The following is a 12,967-nucleotide window of genomic DNA, read 5'->3' on the forward strand; positions in this document are numbered from 1 at the left end:
CTGCACGTGCTGCTCCCCAGAGCGCTTTCAGCAGTAGCTGCTTCCTCCCTGGGTGCCGATGCCTCTCAACTATCTTTTTGCATAGATGATAAAAAGTTTTAGCAACATTTTTAGTATTTCATTGTCTTCGTTTCTTTTTCCTGTTGTTGTGATAAAAGCAACTAAAGGGGATAAGGGCTCATTTGGCTTACAATTCCAGGTTAAGGTCCATCATGTTGAGGAGTCACAGGGGCAAGCATGTGAGAGAACTGCATTATTACATTGCATCCATAGCCAAGAGCAGAAATCAGGGAATTAATGTGTGCAGACACAGGGATCCCTGGAGTTCACTAGCCAGCACCCAGACAAAGACCTGGGTTCTTGGCTCACTAGAAGACTCGTATCTATAAACAAGATGAGGGTAGTTGAAGATGACACACAGGGTTGACCTCTAACCTCCACAACTATGTGCACTCATATACCCATATCCACACATACATTTGCACATACCCTAAACTTGTGCATGTGTATACATACACATCCACCCACACACACCTTCAATTTAACAGTCTTTAAATTTATTTGTCTATGAACTTTCATATAAATTTTGTAAGGTTTTCTTAAAAGTTAAAGACTGACATCTTTACTCATTCAAAACTCTTCGAAGCTTAGCTGTCTTTCATTCTCATATCTTACCTAAAAATGCCTGAGAGAGCAATGTAAGGAGGGAAGGATTTATTTTTGGTTCAGTTTCTAGGATTTCAAACTATGACTTTGGGAGCCTACAAGCAGAGGTAAAATGTCACAGCCACAAAAGCAGAGGGTAGAAAGAGGCAAGAGGAAAAGGAGTTCCCTGGAAACATGCCAAGTGACCAACTTCCTCAACTCAGGCTCCACCTCGCTAAAGAGCCCACAAGCTCCCAAACAGCACCTCCAGCTAGGAACCAAGTGTCTACCCTAGAGCCTGTAGGCCCACTCATAGCCAAGCCATAATATTCTACCCCAGGGCCCAAAGGCTCATGACCATCTTATAACACAAAACTTATTTACTCCATCTCCAGGAGTCCCCAAAGTCTAAACAGTTCCGACATTGTTTAAAAATTCAAAGTCTCCTCTACGACTCAAGGCAAATGCTTAGCCATGATCTGTAAAGCAAACAGAAAGTTACAATGACACAGAATAAACATTTCCATCCCAGAAATATAGGAAGCAGCGTGAACAATCAAAGCAAGATGCAAAAAGGCAAATGCTACTTTGTGCAGTTCCTTATCTGCTCCCCTGGCTACGTGGCTGGCAGTGGGATGTGCGCTCCAATAGGCTGCCTTCCTCTACCACCTTGCCGCTCGCACTCCTCACAGCCCTGTCCTGTGCAATGCCCGCGTCTGTGGTAACTTCTACACTGTTGAGTCTCTACTATATTTCAGGATCACACTCACAGTGACTTTCCTTGCCCTCTTAGCACTTCCAGCTGGAATATCAAACCTTCCACACATCAGCCCCTCAGCATTCCCCTGAATGGTGGGTTGGTGCCTCCCTCCACTCTTCATCCCTGCAAAACAGCGTCAGGTCTTCCACTAAAACAAGGCTCTATGTAGCCCTGTAGGCATGCTCTTGTCAAGGAAAAGTCTTTTTTTTTTTTTTTAGGTGGTTTTGGAATACAAATTTATCAATTTATCTATCTATCGATTGATTGATTGATTGATTGATTGATAGTTTTTTTATGCTGAGATGTTTATAGCAGTACAATATTTATTTATTTTTTCTCTCTTTTTTCATTAGATATATTCTTTATTTACATTTCAAATGTTATCCCCTTTTCTAGTTTCCCCTCTGAAAATCCCCTTTCTCCTCCCCCTCTCCCCCTGTTCCCCAACCCACCTACTCCCACTTCCTGGCCCTGGCATTCCCATATACTGGGACATAGAACCTTCATAGGACCAAGGGCCTCTCCTCCCATTGAAGACCGACTAAGTCATCCTCTGCTACATATGCAGGCAACCAACAGATTGGGAAAAGATCTTTACCAATCCTAAATCTGATAGGGGGCTAATATCCAATATATACGAAGAACTCAAGAAGGTAGACTCCAGAAAACCAAATAACCCTATTAAAAATGGGGTACAGAGCTAAACAAAGAATTCTCAACTGAGGAATACTGGATGGCTGAGAAGCACCTAAAAAATGATCAACATCCTTAATCATCAAGGAAATGCAAATCAAAACAACCTTGAGATTCCACCTCACACCAGTCAGAATGGCTAAGGAAAAGTCTTATAAACAAGTTTACAACTCTTTATCTTGGAAACTTGTGGTGGGTAACTCCTGGCCAATTCCTCCAGTGTCTTTCTCTTGTCTAAGCACAAAGAGTTTGGCTTCTTCCTAATGATACTAACCTTTTTAACAACCACACCCTCTTTGTTTGCAACTTTCAAACTGTTGCTTTTTTTGGCCAGACTGCAGTGTTTTTTGATCCTTTTACTCTGCTTTTTATTACTGATCATGGCTGTAAATCTGGCTGAAAGCAGCTACCATCAGCCATTTCACAGTCTGAATAATACATTGTCTTGAAATTTTCTCTACCAATTTTTGGAGCACAGACAAAGATGAAGACAAATTCTTTTCAAGAATGTAACATAAATGACTTTGGTTTAATTCACGACAGAGACTTTATTCCTCTGAAGCCTCATGAATTCGGCTTTCTTGTCTACCTTTCTGTCAATGTTCTGTTCTTCTGGGCATCCATTGTAGCAGCCCATAAAGCTCTGCACACACCATGCAGGCGCTTCTCTAGCTCTCCAAGTTCCCGCAAATCTTCATGTAAACCTGCTCCATAGGCCTATTAGTCAAATGGCCAGCTTCAGTCAAGCTGCAACCCCCACTTCTTGTACCAATTTTCTGTACTAGTTACTTTTCTCAGGGAGGAGACAAAATGCCTGACAGAAACAATCTATCCTAGGAAGGGTTATTTGGTTCATGGCTTCCCAGATTTTAACCCACAGTTGCATGGTTCCAGGAAGTTAAGAGTGTTTGATCCCAAACACTTAGATAAAAATGACAGCGACAATGCTGACAACAGCAGCAGCAGCAGCAAGAGCAACACCAACAGCGGCCAGGCATAGATGCACATGCCTGCCACCATGGCCCTGGGGACTGGAGTCAGGTCAGGATGACAGGATCTGTCATCACACTCCATTTTCTAGCATCTCACATATGTGAACTCATGAACTCTGTTCTCTTCTTCATCTTATTTCATTAACTCTGCATAACTATTCTGAAAAAATACCCACACTGTTGCCTGATTAGCAGTTTTTCCTTATGTTTTAATGAGGGCTAGGGGTATAGTTCAGTGGTGGAATGTCGGCCTGGCTCTGGATCTGACCCCCAGTATGCAATGCCTCCCAGCTCCTCCTCCAACAAACCCTATTTACGGTATGGTCGATTCCTATTGCAGGATATGATGCTATCTGCTTCTCCATTGGACTGACTGGCAGACTCTGGTTCTCTTCAGGTTCTGGTTACACTGAATAAAGCATTGTAGTGGCTATTCCTGGTTGTCAACTTGACTATATTTGAAATGAACTACAATCCAGAATTGGAAGGCTCACCAGTGAACCTAATCTGGAGGCTGGGAGATAGAAGTTTCTGATCTGGATCTTGGTATGGAGATCTTGAGACACAGTGGTGATTGAATCCAGAAGATTAAGACAGGGAGATCTCTGAGTCCAAGGTCATCTGGGATTAAAGGTGTGGTGGCACATACCTTTAATCTGGGCTACACCTTCTGCTGGAGACCATATAATGACATTGGAAGAAGGGAGTCTGGCTCGCTCTTTCGCCTTCTTGCTGTGTGGGACTAAGCAACTGCTAGATCCTTGGACTTCCATTCACAGCTACTACTGAACCATTGTTGGGAATTGGACTGCAGATTGTAAATCATCAATAAATTCCTTTACTATATAGAGACTATCCGTAAGTTCTGTGACTCTAGAGAACCCTGACTAATACAAGCATCTATGAATATCGGTATATGGGCATTTGCGTAGACCCGTGTTCTTATTACTCTAGACCTTAAATACTGTGGGAAGAATGGTGGGGTGACATGGCAGGTGCTGCTGTGGCTTGGATATGGTCTGTTCCATAATGGCTCACATGGTAGAGTCCTGGCCCTCAGTTTAACAACGCAGAGGTGATATGGAACTTTAAGAGACAGGCCCTGGTGGGAGGTCCTGGGGTCAATGGGGCACAGTCATCAGAAGGAATTAAAGGACTCTGGTGGGTCCAAGTGCCCTGTGGAGAGGAACTGTTTTAAGACCTGACCCCTGCACTGGTCTTTGACTTCCTGTTTTGACATGTGATCTCTTCTCTCACGTAATGCTCCTCCCACTGCAACATCAATCCTAAGGTCCTTGCTAGAGGCAAGCCAATTCTGGTACTTGCCTTGGAGTCTCTAGAGCTAACTGTATATCTGTTCTCTTAAAAGTCATTCAGCCAGGACTGGTGGTGCCTACCTGTGTGCCCACCACTTGGGAGGTAAAGGAAGGAGGACCACATAGTAAGTTTGAGGCCAGTCAGGGGGGCGTGAGATCACATATCAAACAAAACAAAATAAAACAAACAAACCACTAAATAAATAGATAGTGTAAAGCCAGTTTGCCTCGGGTATTTTGTTATAAGAAACGATATATGTGTTTAAGCACACACACACACACACACACACACACACACACACACATACACACACGTTTAGCCTTTCGGCTTCTGCTTCATCACACCGTGCATCTGGATGACAAGTCACCACAGAGCAGATGCTGAAGGGTCTGTGACCTACTGAGCCCATGCACCCTGACCATGGGGTCAGCCATCCATCAGACGTCACTACAGAGCTCAAGAACTGTGTGAGGACTTCATAGTGTAGACTATGCCCGTGAACAGGAGAGCCAAGCTTCCTGCCCTGGTGCTCACATTCTACAGGAAAAAAAATGAACACTAAACATCAAAGCTCTGACGTAATGGCCTCCTTGGTTTTTAAAAGCGGTAGTAAGTCACCTGAACCTTGCCTAACTGGGACTGGAAGCTTCTCTGAGATCCCCACCCCTGAGAAATCTGGTGAGAGGAAGAACAGAAACTAACAAAACTATAATCTCAATAGACTCACTCAGTGGCAAGAAATGGTTCTGGGCTCTGACACAATTCCCTAGGATGCCTATTTTTATTAACTGATTTATTTACTTCAAAATGGAAGACAGGACTTAGAAGCAACAGCGGCCCTGTCACTCAGGTGAGCACTGTCTCCCAACACTCTAAACAGAGAAGCCAATGGGTAACTACCAGAGACCACAGGAGAGCAGGGCAGAGCCACAATGAGGGCTGCCGATACAGGAATGGAGCTGGCACGGCTGTGGCCTCTGCCAAGTGCCTCCCGAGCTGTCTGTGTGGTAGGCACTAAGCAAGGTTGTCTTGGAGGGGAGCCTGTCACTGCCACTATATGGAGGCTAAGCTAAGACCCAGGTTTCACTTAGCTTAGCCTTCTTGACTCCTTCATAGTAACCAGAGATAGTGACCAGGCAGGTCACCCTAACTTGCTATGTACAAAGCGAGAGATCCTCTTGCCTTTGTCTCTCTGCCTCTTCCGCCGCCAGAATCAACGAAGTATACTACCATGGCAGGCTTAATTTTCATTTCTTAAGAACCCCAAATTCAACATAATCTGAGAAAAAAAAAGAAAATGGCTCCTGTCCCCCGAAGGCAGAGTGCCCGTGGGATAAATCTCAGCACTGTCCCCTGTGCCAGCTGGAGGCAGGAGGCTGAGTTCTCCACCGGGCTCTGTCAGACGTGGGCCTTTGCTGTCGCCAGCATCATCTCTCACACATCCTCCCTGACAGGCTCGTCAGCTCCCACTGCTGCACAACAGGCTTCGACTCTGGCACTTTCCCCTGGGGAGGCCTTGCCTGCTCCACGCTTAACCCCTGAACTCAGCCTAATCCATCAGCTGCCCCTAAGGAGCTGTGACAGAGACAGGCGGCCAGTCTGTCCATGTAGAGCTCAGAGCGCAGGCCATCCATTGGAGGGTGCCTTCCCAGCGCTTGCCAGCATTGTCATGTCTGGACTGACCCATGCCCTCACTGCTGTGGAGCCCGCTGGCCAGGGCAGATGAATGTGATGCCTGGAAACATCCATTAGACTGTTCAATGCTATACATGGGCTTCAGAAAATATCCTCTGGACTCTCACTGGGAGTTCCCAAGGCAGTACAGCTGTCATTGGAGAATTGGCGGTCCCCAGGACTTAAAAGATACCTTCATAGCCCACTCTAGGCACATGACGGACATTTTGGCAACCATAGCTGTACAGGATGCTGAAAAGAGCCTCACCTCATAACCAAACTGCAGCTCGTCAGAGGTCAGCATGATGATGTCATCATCGATGGCCAGCACGGCCTCTGTCTCAATTTCGTCGTAAGGGAAGAAACGATTACTTAGCTTGTTTTCTGCAGTCCTCACAACCTTCAGGGGAACTCGGATTTTGGGCCACAGAGATTCTGGAAGAAGAATAAAAAGAGGCTTTACCACTCACCTAGGTCTGTGAGGGGTCAGCGCATCTTGTCCTATCACATCCAGAAGAGGAAGCATCCACCACGGACTCTTACATAAAGAGGTCACCAGTTGTATGAGGGGAGGGTCTCACCAATGCCTACAAACCTGTATGGCACTGACAATTCTCAGCTGTTTCCAGCTCCCAACAGGAACACAAGGACAGAAAGTCCAGGTTGGCAGTCTCAGGGCCTTGGCTTTCCTGCCTGAACTTTATCTCCCCTGGCGGATACTCTGCAATTACTTTTCTACCAGGGAACCAACTGGCCCAAAGCTCTGCTAGGAGACTTAGCTCCTGTGTGAGGATGCCTGCCATCCCTGTATAATCATAGCCAGTCAGTGGTGGGTGGAACTTACCCAATAGCCCATCCCTGACTGAACGTTGCCTTCCTAACTTAACACTTCACCCTCTTCCCCCTGACTCACCAGGTTTGGTTTCTCAGCATGACTAATTTATAGAGCAAGTATCAGATTTCTAGGTCTGATTATGTGGGATTTTCTAGTATAGTGAAAAATAATTCGACTCTCCTTGTTCCAACCCCACTTTGTTGTGAAATGGCTGGAGGGACTCAACCATAGACTCACTATTCCAAACACTGTATTCAGCAAGGCACAAATGCAATGCTTTACCGATGTCCACAGATCCCAGGCTCTTCACACAGCACTTGTTACGTGAAACTAGGAAAGTTAAGCCTGCTGCTCCCACTGATGTCTTTATCAAGATGGCAATTTTGGGAAGATCTAGTCTCAGCCACTCCTGAGACACCAAACTGAAGATGCAAGACAGAAGGACAGACAAAGGGGAAAGCTGGTCTGACCAGAGGCTGAGTATCTAACCTCTACAGAACATAACAGAATAGAGCAATACAAACATGTAACACATTGCTGGAGTGCCCTCGGGTCTCGGGGGGGGGGGGCTGTGTAATAGAGAGGTCCTATAGTTAAGGAAGGCACTTCCAATTTTAAATATGTTTGTGTCACAGAGCATAAAGTAGCCAATTCCAAAATAAGTGAGTTTACAAAAGGGCTCAACCTCCCCCCCTCCCCCTGCAAATGACCTTCTGGACCCACTGTCTTTATAAGGATGACAATAGTCATCCTTTAAAAATAAAATAAGGACCAGTTTATTTTATTTTCATTTCTAGCAAATTATCAGTAAGTAGGGGTAAATGTAAAGTAGGCATGTAAATGGGAATTCTGCCTTTTCTATGAGGTTTTTTAAAAAAGCCTCTTGGTTTTCTTATGTATTTAGTGTATGTGCATACATGTGCATGTATGCACATCACACTGAATGCATAGGATTCAAGAACTGAACTGGCTGTCTGGTGTGCGCTCACAGGCTTCTCCCCACTGAGCCATCTTGACAGCCCTTTGTGAGATATTGAAGGGAATCCCTTCTTCTCAGGAGTCAGCACAGTGGGGACACTATTGCTCAGTAGGAATAATCTAGATCCCTCAGAGATGTGGCATTATCCAATATACCCGATGGCCTTCTGTGTGTCAGAAGCAGACACTACTGTCAGAGCAGAGTCCACACAGCTCTGAGAGGTGAAGCAGTTTGTCCTGTCGTACTGAGTAAGAAACAAAAGGTAGGATTTAAGTCTATCGAGTAACAAAGACCAAATAGGACCCTAGCTATAATCCTCTCTCTGCAGTGTGAGAATTCTGTTTCTCTAAACATGGGATACACTTCTAAAGGGCCAAAAACTATCCTGACTCTTATTTGCATCAGATTCCCTTCTTAAGGCAAACAGAGTCCCTGTCATGTAGCTACCAAATCTCAGATCCCCACAAAACCTGAACAAACACCTACAACAAAAAAAAGGTTATTTAGCTTTAGCTACGAGACCAAAAGGCTCTCAAACGTCTGGCCTCCGAATTGTCTTATATTCTTAAAACTATCAAGAATCTCCAAGGAGTTTAATTCATATGGAATCTACATATGTATGTATATATTTATACGAACACATGCTTACAAACACACTATGCGCAATGTTATAAATGAAAACAGGAAACTGTAAAACATATGTACGCATGCTCTGAGCTGGGAGAGCAGAGACGGCACCTTATGTGGGCTCACTGTGAGAAAGGAGAGACAGGCAAGGATGATCTCACCCTCTTAACTCTTCAAAGACCCCAGGGAGGCTCTGGGTGCCTGACTCACACACCGGCAATGACTGGGTTTCCATGGCACCAAAGCTGGCCTCAAACTTGTGATGCTCCTGCCTCAGCTGCTTCAGTGCTAAGATTATGCACCTGGCTCACTGTGCCCACTTGTAGGTAGGGAGAATGCCTGCCACAGAGCAGAAGGCACCTCACACACTAATGAAACTGAAGACATGAAACTTTGGCCCTGTTAATTCCACAAGGCAACAAACAGCTCCATTTTCCCCTTGAACAGGAAAGTGGCTTGCTGCTACAGTTAACTGGAAACACACCTCTGCACTGCGTGGAATCTGGACTTTCACTTGGGGAGTGTGTACAGCTTGTTCACCCCACAGGCATTTCCACATTCTTTACCTATATATATCCAAAGAGTCACTGGAGACGATGTCCATAAAGAGCTAACTTGCCCCTGTAAAGTCTTTGATGGGGGAGTTTTAGAGAGTGATGAAAGCCAAGGAGGATATGGAGCACAGATGGAGGCCAGAGTAAGCCGTGGCTCCTCCACACAGCCACTTTCCCCTGTTCCACGTGGAACCTGGGTAGCCCATGCAGCTTTGACCAAAGGGTCCTCTGCTTAAATGGTGTATGGGCCAGTGCCACCCCAGGCCAGGCTAAAGAGAATTCTGCCTTCTCTTCACTTGTTCTGGAAAAGCGCAGTCCTAGCCTCAGGCTTTGGTCCTCTTGATGGGGCAGCTAGGCTGGAGGGCAGGAGCAGAGGCCTGAACACAGGCAACCTGAGTGTGGTTTTAATCCTAGAAAGACTGCATTTAAAAACCATTAGGGCGGGTTGATGAGGCGGAACAGAGCCTTGGGGCACATAGGAGAGAAAACAGTGCTTCCAAAGCAGTTCACATCTGTCTCTCTCTCAGTCTGACTTGGATCTAAATCTTCTACATAATCCCAGGCTTCAGATCCAATGACCCAAGCTCATGTTGCCTCTGCCATATGCAACTTTGTGATTTAGGCAAATTACCAATCTGAGCTTCATTTATCTTATTTTTGTAAGATGATGCTAAGAGTAGCTTCTTCATGGAGAAGACACCAGTGACCACTAAACAAGTCCCTATCCTAGGACATGAGTGACACAGTCCCCACAGTCCCTATACTAGGACATGAGTGACACAGTCCCCACAGTCCCCATCCTAGGACATGAGTGACACAGTCCCCACAGTCCCTATCCTAGGACACGAGTGACACAGTCCCCACAGTCCCCATCCTAGGACATGAGTGACACAGTCCCCACAGTCCCTATCCTAGGACATGAGTGACACAGGTCCCCACAGTCCCCATCCTACGGCACTACGGATGGGGAATAGGACTCAAGAGCACGTGGCACCATTATCCTCATAGAAGAGTTCTTGAGAAGCCCCATGAACTCTGATTCTCTGTGGGTAACTGGAAGGTCAGACAGATAGACAGACAGACAGACAAGGGGATGTTCCTGCTGAGGCATCAGAGTGAGAAGTTCCCAAGTCTACTCCATAGCTGAGCCTGCACTGGGGCCCCTTTTCTTATTCCCTTAAAGTTTAAATGGAACAGCATAGCATACCCTTGCGTGTAGTGGCTAATCTCGTGATTGTAGCAGGCAGATCAGAAATGTCACCTATTAATACAATGTTAATAGGAAGAACATAACATTATTCATAGGGAAGCCCCCCAATGAAGAACAAAAAGTGGAGCATGGGGCTGGAGAGATAGCTCAGTGATTAGGAACACTGACAGCTCTTCCAGAGGTCCTGAGTTCAATTCCCAGTAACTACATGGAGGCTCACAACCATCTGTAAAGTGATCAGACACCCTCTTCTGGAGTGTCTGAACACAGCTACAATGTACTTACATACATAAAATAAATAATTAAAAAAAAAAGAAAAGAAAAGAAAAGAAAAAAAAAAGTGGTGTATGGTGTCCTGGTAAGTCCACAGAATGAGCTCTATTCCAGCCTAAGAAGAGAGAGAACCCGAGAATCACAGGTTCTCAAGCACACTGAGGGTTTTGCCTACATTAAGCATCAGGAGCGTTAGGAGAGGTAGCAAAGGTATGCAGCGTCAGGTTTGGCTGAAGCTAACCCTGAACCAGCCACTGCAGGGGGCTCTTTCATACAGTGGTTCCCTAAGACCAGATGTCCCCAGTCCTAGAGCTGAGGACAACTAAGGGAGTCCTCTTCCTCGCTGCTCCCTCTGAGCTAGCCATCCTGACATGCACAGACAGACCCCTTAAGGACTGTAATAGTCACGTTATGAATTGGGGGCACACCCTGATGTTAATTCAAAATGGACATTAAGACTAACAGTTGAATTTCTGAGAAGAATTATGTTGGAATTTTGATGTAACTGCCTTGAATCTGTAGATTGATTTTGGTGGTGGTGGCCCCCATGGGTTGCTATGTTTGAACTCTTGGTCTCCAGTTGGTAGAACTGTTTGGGAAGGATTCAAACGTGTAGCTTTGTTGAGGAAGGCATGTCAGCTGGCGGTGGACTGTGAGAAAGCCCACAGCATTCTGGTTGTCTCATCATGTAAGCTCTCAGCTACGGCTCCAGGGCAGTGGCTGCTGCCGTGCTCCCTGCTGTCACAGGCATGAATTCTAACCCTCTGAAACCATGAGCGCTAAGTTAAATGCTTTTATTTATCAGTTGTCTTGGTCATGGTGTCTCTTCTCAGCAATAAAAAAGTAACTCAGACACTATTGCTTTCCTACTAATCTATGAATGTGGGAGATCTTTCCATCTTCTGGTGTCTTCTTCAAATTCTTTCTTAAATATCTTAAGTTGTTATTTTCCATGTTTCCTACTTGCTTGGTTAGTTATCTCAGATATTTTGAGCTGGTGTCGTCTATCTCGAAGCTTACCCCTACTGAGTACAGTGTTCATGGTACTGGAAGGTCCCCTTCCTGCTAGGAGGAAGGTCATCATCATTATCACCCAGTCACAAACCTACAGACCACAACAGTGACCTGCCTGTAAAATATACTGGCTTGGCAGTGGCACAGAGGTTATGGGAAGAACCAGCCACCATCTAGTTGGATTTAAGGCCCGCCTAAGAGACAGATCCATGCCTGACATTGCCAAGGTGGCTAAGAACCTGAGGTGGGTAAGTCACAAGCTGCTAAAGCAACAGCAATAAGACGACTCCAAATGACATGCTAGTGTACTGATAGGTCAGTGCCTTGCCCGGCTCTCATCAGAGGAGCTTCTTGTAGCAGATGGTAACTGATGCAGAGACCAACGACTGAACAGTGTGCAGGAAGGGAAAGGCTTTGGCGTCCTCAGTCCTCAGTGGGATGACTTCAGAGCCCTCCCCTCAAGGCTCTGGGATCTGTGTGGAAGAGGAGGCAGTAAGACAGTAAGAGACAGAGGTGACAGGTGACTGCAGGGGAAATGCCTTTCAGGTACAGCAGGACACATGTCAACCAGAGACAATGACAGCATGCACAGGGCCTGCATGGGTTCAAGCCCCATGGGCTCCCCACTCCTAACCAAGAAGCTACTGCAAGTGATACCCAAAAGGAAAAAACAAACCAGTTTTCTCCAATGGACTCCCACTGGGTGTATCAGCTACACTCAGGGCAGGCCCCACGCCCACGAGTTGCTGGCCAACACAGTATGAATTCGATGGTATTTTTGTAGACCTTATGTCCCGTTTTATTTTGTTTGGGTATTTTGGTCTTATTGGCCTTTTGCCTTCTGACCTTGATCTCTGCTTCTGTTGTGTGTGTTTCTTATGTTGTTGTTGCTGTGTATTTATTTGTTTTTATTTTAAAGAGAGAGAGAAAAAGAACATGAATTTGGATGGGGATGGAGGGGGCAATATGTGAGGAGTTAGAGAAGGAGAAAAACACAAAACACATTGTATAAAAATCTTTTTTTTTTTTTCAAAAAAAGTTATCAAAAAAACAACAACAAAAAAAACACCCCCAAAGGTTGAATTACATACGCAGTGTATACGGCCAGGCAAATGCCCTTTCTACCCCCAAGCTGAAGGCTGGGGAAGGGGAGGGAAGGTGGTGGTCTTCTTTTTTTCCTGACACACCTTGAAAATGATGTGACTTATTTAGTCTACATATTTACTTAAACTTTAAACCCAGAAATTTAGACTTAACTGTAACCTAAAGTTGAAAGTATTTGGTTGGGTTGGAAAAAGGAAAGAAAGAAAGAAAGAAAGAAAGAAAGAAAGAAAGAAAGAAAGAAAGAAAGAAAGAAAGAAAGAGAGAAAGAGAGAAAGAGAGAAAGAGAGAAA

General features: G+C 45.4%; 1 protein-coding gene across 2 annotated transcripts in view; it reads right to left on the reverse strand.

Moving 5' to 3' along the window:
• The window catches only part of Ext2 (exostosin glycosyltransferase 2), a 126,888-nt gene that overhangs the window by 24,594 nt on the left and 89,327 nt on the right, over positions 1-12,967 (reverse strand). For both annotated transcript variants that reach the window (XM_021192542.1, XM_029536400.1), the window contains exon 10: positions 6,350-6,516. In XM_021192542.1, the coding sequence (XP_021048201.1) occupies positions 6,350-6,516 (167 nt within the window). The remainder of the gene's footprint in view (positions 1-6,349; positions 6,517-12,967) is intronic.

This window comes from Mus pahari, chromosome 3 (assembly GCF_900095145.1).
Source record: "Mus pahari chromosome 3, PAHARI_EIJ_v1.1, whole genome shotgun sequence".
Lineage (NCBI taxonomy): Eukaryota > Metazoa > Chordata > Mammalia > Rodentia > Muridae > Mus > Mus pahari.